At 40.3% G+C, this 20955-nt stretch overlaps 2 protein-coding genes across 2 annotated transcripts; one reads left to right on the top strand and one right to left on the bottom strand.

Moving 5' to 3' along the window:
• The first annotated feature begins 68 nt into the window (after positions 1–68).
• phf13 (PHD finger protein 13) lies at positions 69–8982 on the top strand. Its single transcript, XM_066671170.1, has 5 exons — positions 69–364; positions 1297–1349; positions 2999–3100; positions 5205–5901; positions 6133–8982. The coding sequence occupies exons 2-5, from the start codon at positions 1299–1301 to the stop codon at positions 6357–6359; spliced, it is 1077 nt and encodes a 358-aa protein (XP_066527267.1). The 5' UTR covers positions 69–364; positions 1297–1298; the 3' UTR covers positions 6360–8982.
• A 38-nt stretch (positions 8983–9020) lies between these two features.
• On the bottom strand, positions 9021–19663 carry dnajc11b (DnaJ (Hsp40) homolog, subfamily C, member 11b). The gene is made up of 16 exons (XM_066671169.1): positions 19566–19663; positions 18566–18695; positions 18386–18459; positions 17938–18039; positions 17086–17214; positions 16845–16967; positions 16675–16748; positions 16256–16445; positions 15933–16018; positions 15559–15675; positions 14519–14674; positions 14343–14412; positions 14194–14251; positions 13738–13880; positions 13490–13619; positions 9021–11452 (listed from the first exon to the last, which is right to left on the bottom strand). Exons 1-16 carry the CDS (start codon positions 19638–19640, stop codon positions 11427–11429), a joined length of 1683 nt encoding a protein of 560 aa, XP_066527266.1. The 5' UTR covers positions 19641–19663; the 3' UTR covers positions 9021–11426.
• Positions 19664–20955: the final 1292 nt, after the last annotated feature.

Here is a 20955-nt window from a genome sequence, read left to right as displayed (position 1 = left end):
TGCGCTGCACATGATGTGAGGATCTCTGGTGACGTGCGTTCTGGCACGCGTCCATTATGACGTAAAGACGTAGGGCCGCCCATGCTTGTCTTCGATGTCGCGGCGTTGTTTTCCTGGCGTTCGGCTTTAGTTCAGAAACAAAACAGATTTCTCTTAAACGTGCGTTTCTTTAAAGAAGTGCTCTGAGAAACTGAGACCGTTTGGGCTGACAGCGTGTCTAAGTTTCCGAGTGTGTCTTGTCGTGTTCGGTGTAGGAACGTGTTAGGTTTCCAGCTGCTGAAGTGCATCGTTTTCTGTTTTAAGTTAAATGTAAAAATTAGAATTGACCCCTGAGGGTTCTCCTGCCCCTGACCGTCGACATAAGGTGAGAATATCACGCGTGTCTTTCCGAGATGTCACTTTTTAAAACACATTTATTTGATGCTAATCACCTAGCCAATGCTATAACTGAAAAAGCTAACGTTAACGTTAACCTCGCTTACGTTAGCTGATTTGAGCTGTTTTGCTGGAGCTTTGGGATATTTTGAGGTGTTGTAACTGAGCTTAATCCCAGTGGCTGTCATTTGCTGCGCAAACATACTGTCAGGTGTTTCTTGAAGCAGTTATGCGTTGTTGTCAGTGTTTTCTTTAAGTAAACACGGCTAGTCCGGGTTTAGCAGTCAGCAATGTGCTGCTGTTATGGCGAAAGTTAACGTTAGCTATTTGGTCACTGACCCTTTTCATTTGACGTGGGTTGGTTATTTTCTGTGGCTTTCTTTATCCTCTAGAGTGCCTAGTTTTTTTTTATAATAGGACTTGGTGGACTGCTTATGGAACCGTCCCTAGCTACATCTTTGACACAAGTTGCATCTCGACAGTGAAACATGAGGCAGAAGCTGCTTCTAATACAGAATTTCCATTCCACCTTAAATAGCATAGCAGTTACATTGTATTAACATCATCCAGGCTACAAAAAGAAGCAGTGTGGACATTTGAACACCTTTTATAAACAACCCACTACCGCAGCTGTACACGGAGCCCATCCTTATCAATAATTAACGACCGCGTAACGTTTACTATATCGTTATTACCGCAGACAGTTAACTAGGATATTCTATGCTAAGTGGTTGTATTAAATAAGTATTTTTTGTGTGTGAGTCATTGTTTTGCCATTGTTCTAGTTTATTAAAACTACTCATTGCTACTAAAGATGTGTATTATGTACCGCTACGTGTTTTGCTGTGATGTGAATTCTCCCACTCCAGGTTGAGGAACATTCCACTAGCGCTAACGTTACTTTTTTCACCCGTTTCACAGAAATGGACAACGGCAACGTTAACGTAACAACAACGACTGCGTTTAACTCACAGGTAAAGGAAGCATGTTTAAATATTCTTGGGCAGACATGAATGCTGTTGTCAAGATGTTGAAGCTTATTTATTTGTGTCCCCTTAGCGTAGTTTTTCTCTAGCCGTATGTCAACTGTTTAACTCTAAGGTGGCGTCTCAAATGGCGCCCTGCTCCCTATTTAGTGCACTCCACAACTTGTAAAAATTAGATTTTTCCCTCAAATAGTGCGCTATGTGTTATGTATGTTATGTTAGTATATGTATGTATATGTGTTACATCTAAGCCCCTATATTCTAGACAAATTTAGCCCTTTTTGAGTGCAGGGACATGTGTGCATGAATGCAGGTGTAGTGCACTAAGTAGTCAGAAAGGAGCCAAATTATTTTCGACCCAAATTAGACAACTAGCTGCTAAATAAATGTTGCTAGTGTTAATGTGAATGTAATGAGTCGACCCAAGTGTAAAAGCGACGTAAAACGACCAATTTTACAGTTAATGTCTTGTATTAAAATGTTGTCGTAAAATTGACAACATTCCTGACCACAAACACAGAAACAGCACAAAATGTCTTTCAGTGGCAGCTGGAGACTGGTGTCCGTGACCGAGCTAACGGTAGCCTGCAGCGGTTTGCGCTTTCTGATGGAATTCCGTCGTCATTATGTTGTCATTAGTTTAATGGCGGGATTTCAGCCTTTAGGTTGTAGACATATAAACGCTGGTTCTGTTTTCTCCCTGTTTGAGACCCAGCTGTCGAGATTGTTGTGCGCCGGTTGAAGTTAGCTGTGGAAAATTAGCCTCCTCCTCGTTACCTCATTCACTCGGGATTCTCCATGTTCCACACACAAACCACCAAACAGGGCGTTATTAAAGCGCGTAACACTTTGCTTAGAACAAACTGATTTCTCTCAAATGTCAACTTTTGATACCCACATATATATTTATTTCTGACATGTTGAACATGCAGGTTAAACATAAAGCCACAGTTTTGACCCACTTTAATAATGCCTTTTATAACCATGCAGATAAACATTACCAATATATGCTACAATACTATAACTAGGCCCTACATGTTTCTGCTCTTACAGCAGAAGTATGAGTAATAGTAATTCTGACATGTTGGTTAATGTAGTCCTGTCTGCTAATACCAGCTAGCTGGCTACAGTTGAAAAAAAAGCTAATAGCTGCCTGTCTTCCTCCATGCTCTCCCCTTCAAATGTGTGAATTCATTTACTTTAAAATGCCACCCTAGAAAGAGTCTTCAATAGAATGAGATACTCTAGGTCAGTCACACTTCATGCCTAATTCCAATCCCCAGCACTGAGCTCTGGAGTGATGGAGCACCATCAAAAACTTAGATATAATCCTAAAATAATCTGAGCTCACTAATGCTATTGTGTGTGAATTAAACACATATTCACAGCAGCATTCTTGCATCTTGTGTCAGAAGAGTATAGACTCTCACAACTAATGTTGGGGCAAACTGTTAATAGCCCTGAATGGGGGGAATATAGCAAGTGATTCAATCTTTTGTAAGTCAGTAAATAAATAACCCAGGATGTAAAATCTGAATTTGATTCAAGACTGGTTTTTGGAATGCAATGTTCTTAGACTGTTATTTTTAAAGACTTAACAACGCACTCATTGATCCACACTCTGTGTTGATTGGCAGGGCTATAGTCCAACGTACAGAAGGAAAAGGACAGTAGAAGATTTCAACAAGTTTTGCACATTTGTGCTGGCATATGCAGGTTATATTCCATATCCACAGGAGGTGAGTGAAGTCTTTTGTTCACAGTGTGTCTGTATATGTGTGAGCCTTTCCTTTTAAGGTGTACAAGTAAACTGTTCCAACCACACTCAGCTCACGGCTGTAGTATCAGACCTGTCTTCACTACCCATTCAGCTCTGTATTTTTGTCAAGGAAACCGTGTGTTTGGGGGATTTTTGGTATGCCACCAGATTTAGTAACTCCTGAGTACCTTTGCACACAGGCCGTCTGACTTATCTTCACTGCCTGTCCTCAGGAACATGAGGGATTTCACATACACCTCCAGATTTACTTTCTCAGCACTTGCCCAGTACTGGGTTTTGTTGGAGTCTGTGTTTGGGTCTCATTCCTTTCTCGCCCTTTGAGCTACTGTGCTTGCTGATACTCTGTTTGATCCACAGAATTGGTGGTGGCTCTGTGGGCAGCTGTTCAGTTGCTTTTCCCCCAATGCTGCCCTGCCACTGAGGGACCCCCTCCCCAAAAAACCTCAGCCCCCCCTTCCAGGGTAAGAGGGCCACTCCAGTCTCCTCCATGCTCATCTCAGTTCCTGTCTTTTAATGCCATACATCACTGCAGCAGTGCACATCCAAATGCTTTCGTTTCAGGTTCTCCATTCGGTGGAACCATGGAGCACATCAAGGCTAGACCATGGCCTGAGGACATTTATGGCTTATATGGTCTTGCGGGGGTTGGGTGGGCTTGAGTAGGGTTAGAGGTCAGCCTCCTCCCTTGATGCCTGGTCATTCATGAATGTCTGTGCTTATTGTGAGTGGCACTCTACAATTAAACTCTTGTTATTCATCACAGTTCTCACCCCTGCTGTTGGCTAATCATGAAAGGTTGCAGTTAAATCATTTGTTATAATATGGCTGCTGCATTTCTCATTTCTAAGCCTTCTAATCAAGGAACAAGTCTTGTTATGAATTGGAAATTTCAGTGAAGTGTGCCCTCAGCATACCAACCTGTAACAGTCCTTTTGGGAATTGTGGGAGCATTGTTGCAATCAGATCTTTGTGTGGGTTGCACAATGACAGTGTATAATTGAAATGTGTGTTTTCTTTTTTATATTTAATATTTGATCATTTAGCAGTCAGAATATTGTCATACGGCCCTAAAGCTTTGGTTAGGGAGATTTTGCTTCCTATAGTACTTTCTTCAATATCCATATATCCATTGCAAAAAAGCAGTGTAGCCTGAAGACAAATGTCACCGAAGTAAAAGGGATTTTACACAGACCATTTTGTACAGTGAGTACTTTTGCTTTCCAAAGCCACAGCAGATCTTCTGCACCTTGACAAATCCCCCCAACAAAATTTGGCTTTGGTTTAGCTTGCATCAGAATTGGGATAATGTGAAAGTGTGCTTAAAGTGGCTCATGTTTTGGCAGTATTTTACTTTGTGGTTTATCCTCACACCCAATGATTTCACTTTGGTTTATACCACTTTGGTTTCACTTTGGTTTCTATATAAAGTCATATACTTAGGTTTTTGTTGCCTACTTAAGGTCTGTATATGTTTGTACAAAATCACCCCTGGGTGATAACTCCTAGACACTCATATGTAATGTAGTTTTTCTTGGCAGTCTAAGGTATGTAGCTTGTCTTTGTTTTATAAGGCTGCAAAAGGAACCCCCTTCATTTGATGTTAGACATTCTCATCATGCTCCAGTGTGGTCTTTGTTGTGATAAATATTGTGCCATACCCAGCAGCTTTTATAGAGATGAAACAGTTTTTTTTTTCTTTCATTCATGCTATCATCAGTCGGCACCAAATATGTAGTGAGTATATGAACTTCTAAACAAAGTGGTTATAAACTGAGCCATGTCGACTGCATTCACTTGTAAACCAGAAATGTAGTTTCAGAATGCGATGATAATTTTGGGGGTGTTAATATTGGATCTACAAACTATTTGATTTTATTATGATTAGTTAGGAAACTTTAGAGCTTCTTAATCTCGAATACAGATGACATTTTGGTTTACACCATTTGAAAATAACCTCATGGGAATGTTACTAGAATCAATGCATTTTTACATACTTTTCTTGTTAGAAAAGCAATGCCCAGATTGAATCTGGTTATTAAAACCTGGTCTATCCTTGTCTACAGGAGGCACCCCTGAGAAGCAGTTCCAGCCCCCCAAACAGCACAGGCAGCACTGCAGACAGTGATGGCTGGGACAGCTCACGTCTGGGCTGTGGACTTCCGTCACCAGATGAGCCTCCGCCCAAAAGCCGAAAGAGCTTCCCTGGATTCAAGAGACCAGCAGCCGAGGACCCTGAGCTCCAGAAGCGGCCCAGATCGGCAGGCATGCTCCTCGAGGGACACAAGAAAGCCGACAAAGTCAAGAAGAAAAAAAGGAAACCTGAAAAAACCAAGGCTGATGAGCCCAACTCCGCATTCCCAGAGTTTCCATCCAGCCCTGGAGCAGCAATCTCTGGCATCAGCCGGGCCATAAAAGAAGAGCCAGAGGATTACCTAAGCATCCCCACACCATCTTCATACATGGACATGAAGCATTCAGCTCACTCGGACCTGAGCTCTCCACCAGGGTCAAGCTCACAGTCCAGCATGCCTTGCAAAGAGGAGCCGGAGCCTGAGCGTCCAGTCTGGCATTCCCCTGCCAGCTCAAGCACTGAGTCCAGGGGGGAAAGCAGGGAAAGCTCAGTGCTTCAGGAGGGGGAAGCAGTGGTGTTGAAGATGGAGGGCTTACCTGGCACAAGGACAGTGATCCGCCAGGGAAAGCAGGTAGTGTTCCGCGATGAAGACGGCTCTGCAGACGATGAGGATATCATGGTCGATTCAGGCAAGTTTTCAGATCCTTGAATGGTGTGACATTTTGCTGCATATTTTAATGCACAGTTACTGATCATTTGCTGAATGTACCATATTACAGGAAAAGAATTTGTGTTCTTATTAATAAAAATAATAAATAAACATGTAATTTGATGTGGGTGAATAATGGTTTTCCATACAAGTCTAATAACTGATCCCTATATTTGCATATTTTTAACTTGTTATTATAATTTATTTACAGATGACGACTCCTGGGATCTGGTGACATGTTTCTGTATGAAGCCCTTTGCAGGAAGGGCAATGATTGAGTGTAACACCTGCAATACCTGGATCCATCTGTCCTGTGCCAAAATACGCAAGTCCAATGTCCCTGAGACATACACCTGTCAGCGGTGCAAAGACTCCAAGTTTGATATTCGACGCTCCAACCGCTCACGAATGGGGTCTCGAAAACATCTTCTAGACTGACCCCACTCCTGCCCCTCCCCGAGTACAGACACTATTCAAGAAATGAGACGTACAGCAGAGGAAGGGCTCCTTGATTCTGTTATAAAACTTTGATTTTGAGAATTATAGTATATATTAGTCCACCTTCCTTAATGTTGCGTAAGGCAATCAAACCCTGAGCGCATTAAACAGAAGAGATTCTACTTCAAAGATACAGACGTGATATTTTGAAGTGGACGCGGGAGTGTCAGTACATGCCTGAAGACATTACAAAAAAAGAGTCTTGTTGGTAATAGGAGAGACTGGTGGATTGCACTTTTTTTTAAGAAAAAGGAGAGTTGGAGAGACCCTTTTATATCCATAGCTTTCAAAAGTATGTCTATTTGTCAAAGTGTTAAGTTTAGAGTTGTTAAACTTGTATTTCCTTGTGGAACTTTAGTCTCCAAACGTCTGAGGAATAGAGCACTATAGAGTTGTAGTGAAAAAAATGCTAATATGAGGTACAGAATCTGTCCTTGAGCAGTTTTTAGACCTTTGGAATGAATCATCAAAAACACCCCCGCCCCCAAAAGTGCTGTCCTTCACATGTTCATTAAGAATGCAGTGTTTCAAAAGCCTACCCTTACTCCTTTCTTCTTCATCACTCTTTCAAGTAGACAATGTTTTAGAAGACCTTTTATTAAGAACACAGCGTTACCTTCAGGTGTCTTATCCCAAGAGCTTCGATGCCTAAAGACAAGAAATACAGTGAATTTTGACTTTGCTTTATTTACAAAGCCTTGGAAATGTCACCATTGACTGCCACTTTTTTCAAATGAACAGTCTTTTTATCCATGTCGTTTGCATGATCTAGTTAGACACAACAGCCTTTTCTGTGTTTAATCCAGACGTTTTGTTGCTTTCTCGTATTGAAAATGGTACATGCTTTTGTTTAATCTTCTCATACAATATTTGGATGACTAGCGGATGTTTAAAATTGGCCAGTGTGGAGAGCTTGGTAGATATTCTCTAATATGTCCAGGAGTAGGGCTGCGCTCAGTAAGTGTTTAATTTTGCACCAGTCTAGTAGATTTACATATGACAGCTTCTATTACATGGCAGTATATTAATGTTATATCTCTCTGCAATATTTTTCTAGTGGGTGTAGTCCAGCTTTTGGTTTGAAGGGAATGTCTTTGCTGCAAAGGGAAGTATATTTTACAGGAATATGTTAAGTGTCTTTCAGCTTACTTCCACTCACATTCCTCAAATATTTCTCAATGGTAGCCGAAATGAAATCTCAGTAAATTGGCACTGTGTTAGTGAGGTTTTTCCTGTCTTACCTTTATCTGGACTGTGCAGTTAGACTCTTCACATTCAACTTGGGCATAATGTTCTTTGGTCTAATTAAGCAGAGACCCATAAACCTGTTAAGTTTATAGTCATGTGGTCCAAACCTGGGCTGATTCTGTAGCAAGACATTTTACGTTGCACTATTGCTAACATAGTTTTGGGATATTGGAGAAAAACAAAACACTGTATGTGTTTAAAAGGATTGTTTTTACACCCCCCCCCCCCCCCCCCCCCCCCACACACACACAAGGGCCAGCTGTTTAGTTCAATATCCTGTCAAATTTAAGGGACCTGATTTAAGCTACTAGATTAGGACGACCATGTACACTTCAGGGACTGGAGTTTAAATTGCTGATGTAGCAACAGAGTATTCAATGGTAAATATTTCAATGAATACCTCTTTATTGCCTGTAAAGGACAGACATTTATTCATTCTCCGCTGTTGTGTTCATGGCTACCTGATGCTTGTTGAATGTGAAATGGATAAGTAGATGAGGAACACACTGCCTGGAGTCCAGCTTTGTTTTCAGAACTTGAGTTATTTTGGGGAAATGGTCAGAGGCACAATAAGTATATAAAGTTATAGAGTGCTTAGATGTGCAATGTCTTTCCCCAGTTATGGACCATGCATTTTAAGGCACAGCGTAAAATTGGTAAACTCTTATCCAAGAGTATAAGCCGTCACAGTATGTCAAGTAACCACTTGAGTTCATGCTTTCTTCAAAATGTCTTCAACATCTGCAGCACATTTGATTTCACTGTATGTACATTTCCTCCCTGACCATAATGTCCAGTAATTGTGATTCTTTTTATTCAGAGTCAGTGGAAGTAGGCGATTCCACCAAGGATAGAAGCATGTACTTTTGGAAAACAGTCTTCTGAGGAGACGCTTTAATTTATTTAGAAGTTTAGGTTGCTCCGGCTACCTACCTGTAGCTTGGTCCATGGAGAGAAAGGCAGACTCTCATGTTTAATTTCTTGCATTAATAAGCTTTTATTTGCTAACCTTTTTGTCCAACATAGGACTATTCTGTTACCAAGTGTTCTAAGTATAAGTTGGTGTACATTTTCATTTTGTACAATCATTTTGTTCTGTTTGTATATTATGTATTTGGAGTTTCAAGGCTATTCACCCCTTTGGTTGTATGGGGAATTTGAGAGAATTGGTAGATTTAAATGGGACTTACTGTGGAAAAAGGCTTGGAAAAAGAAGCATTGGGGCCAGAGAGAGAGAGAGCAAGAGTGAGAAAAGGTTTCTGTGAAACTAATGTAAATAAAGAGTTAATGAGAACTGTAATGTAATTCTCCTTTGTGTTGAATAGAGTGTTAAGTAGAGGAGGGGGCTTTTGGAATTGAAATGTGAATCTAATGTTGATATTTACAACAAGAATATCAACGGGTGAGTTGTGATTAATTTTTTTCCCCACATTTTATTGTTCAAGTCTACAACAGCTCTGTACATAATGTTTTGTCAAGATAAAGTTGTGATACAGATAGGAATGTTAACACAGAAGAGAAACCAGTATAATCTGGAGTAAAAAAAAACATTTTAGACATGAACATGACACGTACAGACAACTGGAGGATGGATGGATGCATGCAAGGAAAACGAAGTGTGCTTAAAGTCCTGACTTTGGTCTTCAGTACGAACACTCTTACTTCAGGAATTACTCCACTGGACTTCAGGAGCATGGTTTCACATATAGGTTAACCCTCTTCTTGGATTTCCACTATAGTAGTGTCCCCAAAAGGGACTAACCATTGGAACTATTTTAATCCAAGGCTAGGCCTGAAGAACCATCACTGCCAGTTTTAGGTAACAGTTTATGAGCTAATCTTGGACCTAAAAGGGTGCCACGGCCTAGTTTTTCAAGGTTTATTGCACTAAGACTGTCCCTGGGAAATGCTAATAGGGAACATTTAAAAGAACAATTATAGACCTGTTTATGCTCCTTCAAAAGAGCGGGAAACCGTCCTTCATTTCTTCATCCAGGAAAGCAAAGCATAAACTACAGCTTCTATCTTCATGGGCAGTCGGCCCAGCTCAGTTTCACAGTTATCACAAGTTTCTGAGTAGATATCATAACTATATCCAGTCATGCTTGATTAAAAATAAATACGGTACTGAGGCCTTAAAAAGTGGCTAAAATAACAGACGACTCGAGGAATGGCACATTTACATAACACTTTACATATACAAGTCACATTTAGAATCAAAATATAAACAAACTAAACGAAATGAAACTGTTACTTCAATTTCTGACGCTTGCAGCTTTGTATTCATTCACTGTGTCGGTAAACGCTTTACGAACCAACAAACTATACCCAAGGATTTCAGTTCCTTTACTTCCATTTGTGCAACATGGTGATAGCCTCGTTTCCAAAGTATAATGCCATTCCTTTCAGACGAATACAGCAGCAGACAAGTTTCAGTCAAGGAAAAATAACTATCCTAAACAACTGTAACAAACACCCAGTCCTCCTGAACTTTTATTAACTAAACAGAATTTAGGGGTTCATTCGTCAAACACTTTCCAGTTTAAAATGACAACTGACAACTAAATAAACGTAGTGTGTAATTGTTACAAGCAGCAATAGATTCAAGGTCCTGTACCATTTTAGAGCTGCACAATCTCTTTTTTGTGTTAATCATTACCAAGTTATTGGCTCCTGCAAAACTGATAAAAGTACACTATACGGTCATTGGTTTGTAGACACCCCTTATGTGAATTCAGTGAATTTAAGGTGCACTCATTGTACACAGCTTCTATAATCTCCCGAGACAAACATGAAATGTGCTTATGCCTGAATGCCATCAAATCACAACAGTAAAGTGTGGAAACTGGGGTTAAAACTCTCTATTGATATTCTTACTTTTAACCATATAGTCTAAATATCCAGACCAGTTTCCTAGATTAAACTTAAGAGCATAGACTAGACCTATGTGTGTTGAACTGGTCTCATATGTCACATTACTGGTTGATCAACATGTATTAAATATATGGGAATATAATCCATCAGCAGTATAATATAATATATCTTCCATGTCACGAAGCCCTAAACCCACTCATTCTCTGACATCTAGTGTTAACAAGTTTGGTGCTACAATTCTGAGAGGCACAGTGTACTATAATTCATTCTTTCCTTAACATGGCTTACACACACACCCACACACACACAAATAAACATACAAATTTTCAGTAATAATTAAATATCATAGTTATGGCCTGTGATCACATATGTAACTATGCAATCATCTTCAATCAAAATCATCTATGAACTAGTAAACCTATCTAAATCTAAAGCTTTCCTTTATGAATAACTATATTATACAGCTTTACATCACTGTTTGATTGGCCTAGTATAGGCCACACTGCTGGGTCTTTAGATTGAAGTCATTTGAACACAACTCTCGGGTTACATCACTCCCACTGACAGAGGAGCAATGAGCAGTGAGCAACCAAAGAGGAAATATTTCTCCAACACTCCAGTTTCAAGCACAAAAAATAAAGCTAAACTGAAACTTTATCCTAGGATTACACATTAATGATAATGTATGATCTGCTGACCATGGAGATGTTTTAGGAAACAGTGTAAAGAAATAGGGGACTAGGGTTACACACACACACACAGTCAGTGACAAAATGCACCTTTGGATAAAACGGACCCTCAGAATTCTCTTCATTTTGCTGTCCGCTAATCCTTCTTCTGTCCCTTTATAGCCTTTTGAATCTGTCCATGTTGTAGGGAAGACTTTTATGTCTCTGCATCTATTCTGTGGGCTGTGTTAGAGGGAAAAACAAAAAAAGGTCAGTACTTAAAGAACACTGGCCAACTGCATGTTTCTATAAAAAGAGACAGGGTTCTCAAGAGGTAAAGCTGTCTAAGGTGTCGCCCTATTGTACATAACAGCATAAGCAGCCCACCCCATGGGATGTAGTGATACAGCAGAAGTTACATTCTGGCACTGTACTATAAAAGGTGAAATAGTAAATCGAAATAAGCAAGTGGTGAAAAAGGAACTCACTCTGAATTTTGCAAAAGACAATTTCATATGTTGATTATTTGGCTGCAACTAATAATTATTTTGGTAGTTGACTAATCAGTGCATTATTTCTTTGGTTAATGGATTAGTCAATATATTAAAAATAAACAAAATATTTAATGTGGAACAGGGAAGCTGAGCTGCTGCACCATTTAAGGTTATATGTGGTGTGTTTGTAACTCGGGCTGTAATGTGTTCCTTTTCAATGAGACTTAATAAGCACATTTCTACGATACTCTGGGGTCACACTGCCTTTTGTAAAGGTGGGACATTCATGCCGAATTGGCAAAACAAAATTACAAATATTCTGTCACCAAAAAGATTTTATTTATATATGTATTTGTTTGTTTTTTTACCTGTGATATAACAAGTCATGGAGCACTTATATAATTGACCGCGGTGTGCTCTCCCTCCACAAGCACAGCAAGTGACCAATCACGGCTCACCGCCTGTCTTCGTTAGAGTACCTACTATTGGTTTAAAGAAATGTCAATCACTTCCGACCGGCCAGTTAAGAGCAAGGAGCTGGTCCCGCCCCCTTAGCGTCAATTATCAGTTAAACAATGAAATAACGCATGTTAATTGTGGCGGTGTGAACGAATTCACAAGGAGCTTTACCGAGGTTTTAGGAGCTTTTCACCGGTGCCGCACCTCTCCTGTGACTGTAAGGTAGGGTGACCAGACGTCCTCTTTTATCCGGACATGTCCTCTTTTATCCGGACATGTCCTCTTTTTTAGACTTTAAAAATGTCCGGCTGGAATTTCACAAACGTCTGGGATTTTGTTTTTCTAGAGCTTACATAGAACTTCGAGAAGTTTCGTTCACAAACTAGACCCGCCCTCCCCTACTCCGATTGGTTTACTTGAGTGAGAAGGGGGCGTGTTGAAGTAGCCTAAAATCTTCTGATTGGACGGTCTGACTGTAGAGCTACCCTTATTGGTCAATAGCCTTCTCTGTAAACATTTAATTGGTCAGGCTGCACGTCAGTATTCCTTGTTTACATCAGGCAAAGCTCATGTACCCACCCTCATCTCGAGCAGCTATGCCGAAACGTAAATGTAAGTTCTCGGATGAAATAAAAAATAAATTCCAATGTTTTGTGTAGTAAATAAAGGTGTAAAAGACCTAAGAGCACACACAGGTTCAGCTAAGCATACAACGACAGCGAGGGGCGTGACCTCTTTTTCACCATCTCAGATACGGTCACCCTACTGTAAGGGATTTTTAAAAACAGTCTTTAGTGATCTTACATGGTTAAAGTGGTTTAAAAGCCGATATTCAGATGTCGTTGTGCTCCAGGTCTTAACCCTCAGGGCAGAGCAGTGTGTTTTTAGTTTGGTGTTTCCTGACTGCAGAGGGCTAAAAATCGGTTTGCACATATTTGGATTCATTCTGAAAAATGGGAGATGGTGTTGTGGGCTGTGTGATAAGAACATTTGACGTTACTAAGTAAATCATTTTGATTAAAGGGCATTTCTGCACATATTTATTCAACAACATTCAGAGTCCACACATTTTTCTAATCGTTGATGTCAAATGTGCAGCCTAATCGTTGCAGCCCTGCTTAATAACACAACCTTGTCAACACCATTTTTTATCTAAGGTCTGTAGTTTTGCTTTTTATTCTGTGTTTAATCGAAACATCAACCTAAGAAAAATGCCATATTTATAATATGAATCCTAAAATTAATCTCTGTATCCAAGAATCATGATACATATTTGCCAGTTCGTCCCACCCCTAATCATTACTGCTGTGTGTTTGGCTTCACTCACATTGCTTGGGTATCCTAAGGGCTTCCGTGTCTCCAGAGAGCACTTGGTGCATGACGCCCCGGAACTGGTACAGCAGCTTCAGACTCTTTTCCTCTCCGACACACGGGTCGTAGAATCCAGGCAACCCAGCCTGAGAAGCAGGAGATAAGTCCTTTTATATGGTAAACAGGCTCCGAGGCTGATTGTGTTAGCGTGACTTGATGATTAAACAGCACTGGGATGCATGAGATGCTTGTCATAGGCCTGACCTTTGAAGCCTCAGTGAGGATGAGTTTGGAATCCTTCACTAAGCACTGCAGGGGCACCGTCACATCAATGACCTTCGCCCGTTCCTGTTTCTGGCTGTTGTCAGTCACAAACTTGCCATACCAGGCATTTAAGATTATGAGACCTGAAAGCATAAAAGATGTTTTTTGCATTATAGTTCAGCTCTGTTTTATGTTGAAAGGTGCACCCATCATAGACCCAAAATGAAAAACTATGTGTAAATATGTTGAATATGAGCGACTGCTTTGAACAAAGTCAAAAGTATAACAATAAAGACTAAAAAGGGGTATTTAATTGTAGGTAATGTTCATGTTATTTTGGCTGACAATAACAAATGGACACAACCAAACTGTGCTTCTTAAAGTCTTTTGACAGGAATTGTTTAGTAATCCAAGGACTGCAGTAACCAAAAAAAGCTTTCTCCACACATAACTCACCCAATTTGGACTCCTCTGCCTCAATAATTCTCCGCACTGACTCTTGCATTAGCAATACCTACAAAAACCCAGCAAAATAATTTACAATCCTGTACTGAACTACAGTTTGCTATCATAGCCATTCATATGAAATCATAGCAAAAACCCACTGCTGATTCTGCCTCCTGCTTCTTCTTGGCGATGTCTGTAGCAGAGTCCACTCTGTGCTTCTCCAGCTCCCTAGACATAGCCACAGTAACACATGTAAATGAGTCCCCAACTGGGACTAATGCCATCAGCATTAGAAACGAGCTAATTACAGTACAGTGATTGGACGTGAACTTACTGTTCCTTTTGGGTGCGGATATAAGGTGTGATTATAAGTTTCTGGACCGCTAAATAGGCCACCAGAGGGCCCACAGTGGCATAAAACACAGCGCTGGGTAAGAGCTGATCTGTCAGGTGGATGGGGAAAAGGTAGGTCTGACTTGCCCTGTTCAACCTGAGAAGAGCACAGGGCTATTAACGGCTAAGCACCAGCGATATGAAAGTGTCAAACAAATAAATACAGTGCATTTTGAGTTTATTGACCTACGTCTTGCCTGTGACGTAGATGGTGGACAACAACTCTAGAAGTTGCACTTAATTTAATGCAAAATGACGAAAAGGTGTGTTGTTTTTGGCTGCAATAATTCAATGTACAGAGGGACATCTGTGCACAAATGGCCCAAAGATCCCAAAATATCCAGAAAATGGACTAAAGTTGTCAACTTTAAACGGGCACTTTGGAAAGGACCGTCCGCTCACTCCGTTATCTGTAGCTCATTTCACTGGCGCTTTTCCAACAATATGGGCATGCAAGGACACCAACGAAAGGTGTTCAAGAGCCTCTGTAACATGGAGGTAAACAGGGTAAGGACACTCACTTCGCCTGTTTTAGTTGGTGTTAGTTAACGTTAGCTTGACTTGCTAAACTCGGTGGCTCAGATTATACTCGGCTACGTAACTGCATTACGGAGGTTTATAGTGTCGGATGAATTCGAGTTCGACCTCGATCACATTTACAAGAATAACGGTACCTCTAAATCTGAGTTTAGCTTATTGCTAGGCTATTGTCATCAATAATGTTGGTTATTTAGCTAGCCAGATACTGTCATAACAGTCCGTCATAACGGTGTTTTACCGCAGCGTTGTTCGGCTGTTGTCCACCAGTGACGTCACGGTTGTGTTCAAGAATCAAAATTCATCAAAAATATTTGTTCACCTCCAACAGTTAGCCTACATAGTGCATGTTCTGCAGTGCTGAGCCCAGAGTTACTGATACATCACAATGACTTTGAAGCTGTAATTTTAAGGTAAAACTACTACTAGAAAAAGACTGCCCACCTGATTTTGAGGGAGACTCCTTGTGGTACTCCAATACTGACTGTTGCTGACAGCACACTGTGCCTGCTGATCTTCCTCTCTGCTCCATACTCCACTACTGTCCCAAAGAATCCAGTCCTGAAGCATGAAAGCAGGATGATCAGCTGCTCCGATTTGAAATGTTCAGTTGAAATCTGTTGTTCCTACTTCTGGTCCTTAATATTTACCCTGCTTTAACATGCCTCCTCCAGCTAATCAGGTGTTACCCAGCTCACTGTGTATTAAAGTTAAGCTGCACAATTACAGCAGGGAAAACATTAACACATGCAGAACAGGACCAGGCTTGGAAACATATGATTACAAGTTGTATAGCAAAAGAAGTAGATCAGGCCTACTTGACAGAACCCTTGACCTTGGTCTGGTCTTCATCCTGGAATTTGTACTGATAACTCATCATCAGGTAAGAATGAGGCACTCCAAGCTGAGCAACAAAAAGAAACGGGTAGTGTGTTATACTTTACCTTCAAATAGAGTTCAATCATTCTCTTAAATCATCATGGACTGGATTTACAAAGACAAGACCTCTTCAATGTGCTGTACATGACAAAACTAAAACAGTCCACATTAAAAACAGAAATGTCTAATGTACATGTCTTGTACCGGATATTACCCAGAAATCAAAACAAACTTTAGTTATTGTCCACTGCCCGTGGCTCACCTGTAGGGCCAGGGTGAAATGGCTGGTCTTAGTGTCTCGTACGACACTTGTGGTCATGGCTGATTCGGTGCCCCAGCGCCACTGCAGGTAACCCATAGTGTTCTGGTCCAGGTGCCGAGCCATCATAGTGCTGACACTGGGTCTCACACCACGAGAGGAGAACTGCATACCACACTGAGCAGTCACAAAACTGAAAGGCACCAAAATATAGTGGAACACATAAATATACAACTGTATAAACCATTTAAATCATAGCTTAGCAAAGAAAAACAATTCAGAAACAAACTTTTACAAGTTCTAGCTGATTTACAAGGCAATTGCAGCCATTTTTAATTATCTTAAGTGAACGTAAAGTATTTACATTTTATTTACATTTATTATTATTATTATTATTATTATTTAATGTTTTTGTTTTTTACCAGCGTGCAGTTACATTCCGAAACACTTTCATTCCAAAAAGAGGTCCTCGAATGTCTCCTGCCCCAAATTCTAGCTGAACACACATATGTGAGAGAGCGCGAGATAAGCAAGACAACACAAGATAACAGTCCTTATCTTTAAACGAAATATAAGCGTGATGGAATCCTACCTCTCCCCAGCCTCTTGTAGAGGTGACCCGTCTCAAACACAAGTTGATATTACCTCCGCCATTACCGTTGTGTGTGGTCAGAGAGCCCGAGAGTACGGCTGTGTCTGTGGTGGTTAAGGGGGCCTGGAATATATAAACACAGCCTTGTACACTATAATAAAAACAAGGACAGTTTGTACTCTACAATAACAGCATAGCTCAGCACACATCCAGCACCCACTGCTCATATGGCTTTGTTTACCTCAATGGATTGGGATATGTGCATCCTGTTGATCTCAATGTGTGGAAACCCTCCACCTGGCATCTCCTCAAAATCCTCCTCATAGCGGTCGAACAGGTCTGTGGCATCAATGCCCACACTTATGGTCCCCTGTATAATGCAGAGCAGTTACATAATGAGCCATATTTATTCCACTCCAAATTTGAGTCATCGTGATGACACACCTAATCTCAAAATCTTAGCATGTGATGTGTCTAAATGTCCTAATGACTGATTTCCACAATTTTAAGGCGGACTCATTATGTACAGACATGTGCACATTATCCTAGGGTCACGATGCCCAATGCCAAGTGTGGGCCAAACGGTTATAAAGCCCTCCAGAATTGGGCTGTAGAGCTATAGAACTCTTTGTGGCACCAAAATGTGAGAGCAATAAGATACTGTGTTTCGGTTTGTCCGGCTACAGCCTTCTCTAATAACAGCAGTTTCAAAACTAGGAGAAAGGAATATGAGAGACAAACCAGCATGTTTAATGCACATAAATGCACATTCAAACACTTGGCCAAAAAAGACTCATCATATTATTTCAGCGTGTATTACTATACAATTACTAAAAAGCCATGTGCACTTGGTGTCAGTACTGTCTGTTTTTAATGATCCTGAATAAAAAGTAACTACAGCTGGCTTGCCAAAGCGCTGATCACAGCTAGTGTCAAGTAAAATATAAAAAAAAAACCTTTCCTTTAGATCCCCTCGATCACCCGCTTGATCATTAATTGATCTTTTCAAAACCAGTGGCAAGCAAAGTGGATGGTGTTACGCCCCAGGCCTGAGTGTGAAGTGCTTTAATCAGAGCGGAGATGCCCGAGATACCTTGGGATTAGTCCTCTGCTGCAGCCTCCTCTCGTCCCTCTCCCTCTGCAGGCGTTCATACTCCTCCCTGATCTCTGCAGGGGTTCTTTTTCTCTCCACCATCTTAAAAAAAAACAACAAAAAAAAAAACACACGCTCCAAAATCTGCCAAGCACTGCTATTTACCACACCATTCAAAAGTTTGGCATCACAATTCACAGATGTGCAACTTAGTTGCCGACACTGCTCTATCAAATGATAACAGCCTGTTATTACTGATATATTCTTCAGATCTTATACAGTGACAGTAAGTTGGCAGTTTAGAGTTTAATAAATAATAAAAAATATACACTTTAAAATGTAAAAGGCCTCATTTGTGTTTAATTCAGGTTATTAATTGTAAAACCCTAGAAATAAAGGTTTAAATCTGTGGATATAATATGTGAACTTTGGCTTATACAGGTCTTACCTCCCATCCTTCCACCTCCAGCCCTTTCTTCCCAAAAATGTCATATATTGCTCGAGACTGTGGGTCACTAAGGACTAAGCAGAGGGCAGATGGATACTGAGTGTTGATCTGAAAGACAAGACAGTTCAGTCACAGCACACAAGAGGTTAACAGGGCAGTACAGGTGCAGGTGTGAGTTACCTTCGTATGCTTGGTGGACAAGGTTGAACAGCTGCTCAGCTTGTCTCTTGAGCTCAGGGTCCCTGTGCTTGTCTGGGTGGTACAGCATGCAGAGGCGACGGTAGGAGGATTTCAGCTCCTCCTGTGTTGCCTGTGGATCAACAAAACAACTGCTTTAACCCAACTTCCGAATCCATGAATAGGTGCGGAACAGGTTACACTGCATAATGTAAACAACAAGCTACTGTGCAAACACTATATACACTATATACCAAATGTAAGCTGAGGAAGAACATATTCACACGCAGGTTTGGACATCCCTGGTCTGTTTTGGAAAATTAACATATGAACTAGAGGATACGATATTACTTTATGCACATTTTAAAATATTGGTTACATTTAAGAAATAACCAAGAGTGCATTACAATGTAATAGAACCTGGCTTTCATGTAGAAAACCAACAACACATGCCACGGGTCTGGAGCTCTGTAGAATGGATCTATTTGGGCACAAAAAACAACTAAATTGATACATAATTATCACCTCAATCTGACAAATATGTTTATTAACCCATGGGATTTATGCACTAATACAGGCATAAAATAACTAGTTATAAACTGTGACCTCCTCAAAGTCATTTGCAGCTTTCACACTGCAAAATAACTACTGGTTTAGTTTATAATATTTCAACATCAACTTGACAATAGATTTAATAACACTACAAAATATTTATTTAAGTCACATTCCTGACAATGTAAGCTTAAATATCTGCAAAATGTCTTATCACTGGTGATTAATTAGGTCATGAAACGAGGTGTAATTCCGTAAAACACCTTAAACTGACACTAGAAAAGCAGTTTCCGACCCGTGCAGCAGTCTAACGGGAATAATACCGATGTTACTGATATTAAAGATGTTATAGTTTAAGGTGTAGTCTGAAGGGTTAAAGACTCGTCTGTGTTCACTTAGGTTTCCTCACACAAATGTCTGTCAAAAACACACGGATAAAATCCCACCGTACCTCTCTCCTCACATTCAGGAGGGAATAATAATCTTCGTTCTCTATTTCTAATTCATTTTCCAAGGCAGCCGCCATTTTTCCGCCGCTCGCCCACTCTCTTCCCCGCTCTGAGGCGCTCTGCCATTGAACGCCGCTACCGCCACCCCGCGGCGCGGAGGAGACCCTTCGGAGCGTTAGCACATTGCTATAAAATGTTTACTGAGCATTTCTGTACCAGAGTAAGTCGAATATCTCTGTATTAGCATTAAGAGATTTCCCGCTCGTTTCTATCACCACGGAATTTCTCCTCTCCTAAAAATCCCTCATTTTCTCATTAAAAATAAGTAAAGCCTTCACTTTAGAAGCTTCTGTTTTTACAGGATGTTTGAAAATTTTAATTCTAAATTGTTCTATATTCACTTGTATATAAAATATTCAAAAATCTAAAGTGCTGACTTTTGTAATACGTTTTTTTCTCATTTTGAACTAGCTGCATAGTTAGCTACACGCCATCATATAGAATTTAATTTCTAACTGATTAAATGTATCAGTCTTAATGGCCAGAGACATAAATGAGCACGATGGGTTTTCCTGTGTTATAAAAAAAAAAAAACCTGGCAAATAACAAACCAGTGGATTGATACTGAGCCTGTGTTGATATCTCTTTTCACTCATACAATTGCTACAAAAATGTTCTGATCAATGTATTCGCCTATTCACCCAAGCACTGATGTCTTTATATATTCCCTTTTTTATTTTTTAAAAAACACATTAAGAGTATTAATATGGGCCTTGCTCATTTTTTGGGGATGAGTAACAACCTGTACTCCTTCAGGAAGCCCTTAAAGTAGATGCTGTATAGCGTCTCTTTGAGGATCTGAGTGCATTCAGCCACAAGAGCATTAATGAGGTTCGGCACCGTTGTCAGTACTGAATCACAAACGCAGCTCTATCTCACCTGAAATATACAGGTTGGTTTTTCATCACTCGTCCCTCCTGAGAAAGCTGTTCCACTGCTCCACAGCCCAGTGCTTGGGGGGGCTTTATATTCCTCTCGCTCTGAATACTTTGAAACTATCTATGTTCAAACATGCCCTGTTCTTTAAGAAATACATTTATATTAAGCTTGTATGTGCATAATTGAACAACCTGAGCACCCTAAAGTTGCTGAAATCAATCATTAGAAGGAGTATCTGGACACTTTTGTGAAAACAGCCTATGATTAATAACAGATGTTTGTCTTTGTTTGTCTAAGTCATTATGTGCCTGATATTAAGGTGGTTAAATAGTATAATCGTTCCAAACAATTACTCACATTATCATAAGAAAAGCGAGTCCAATGTAAGAGCTGAGAGGTTTCCAATAGGGTTTTAAAAATAGTTTTCTCTGTAATACCAGCACCTTGTTTCAA

Source organism: Hoplias malabaricus, chromosome 5 (assembly GCF_029633855.1).
Source record: "Hoplias malabaricus isolate fHopMal1 chromosome 5, fHopMal1.hap1, whole genome shotgun sequence".
Classification (NCBI taxonomy): domain Eukaryota; kingdom Metazoa; phylum Chordata; class Actinopteri; order Characiformes; family Erythrinidae; genus Hoplias; species Hoplias malabaricus.
This window is presented reverse-complemented; position numbering and strand designations above follow the sequence as displayed.

Bases quoted from the DNA above. Each gene is read 5' to 3' on its own strand.
- phf13 (XM_066671170.1), top strand. From the start codon at position 1,299: ATGGACAACGGCAACGTTAACGTAACAACAACGACTGCGTTTAACTCA. The intron at 1,350-2,998 runs GTAAAGGAAGCA...GTTGATTGGCAG, and splicing joins CGACTGCGTTTAACTCACAG to GGCTATAGTCCAACGTACAG. The intron at 3,101-5,204 runs GTGAGTGAAGTC...CCTTGTCTACAG, and splicing joins ATATTCCATATCCACAGGAG to GAGGCACCCCTGAGAAGCAG.
- dnajc11b (XM_066671169.1), bottom strand. From the start codon at position 19,640: ATGGCGGCTGCCTTGGAAAATGAATTAGAAATAGAGAACGAAGATTAT. The intron at 16,446-16,674 runs GTAAAAAACAAA...GGTGCCTTTCAG, and splicing joins CGGAATGTAACTGCACGCTG to TTTTGTGACTGCTCAGTGTG. The intron at 14,675-15,558 runs GTGGGCAGTCTT...TGCTCTTCTCAG, and splicing joins GGAGTCTCCCTCAAAATCAG to GTTGAACAGGGCAAGTCAGA.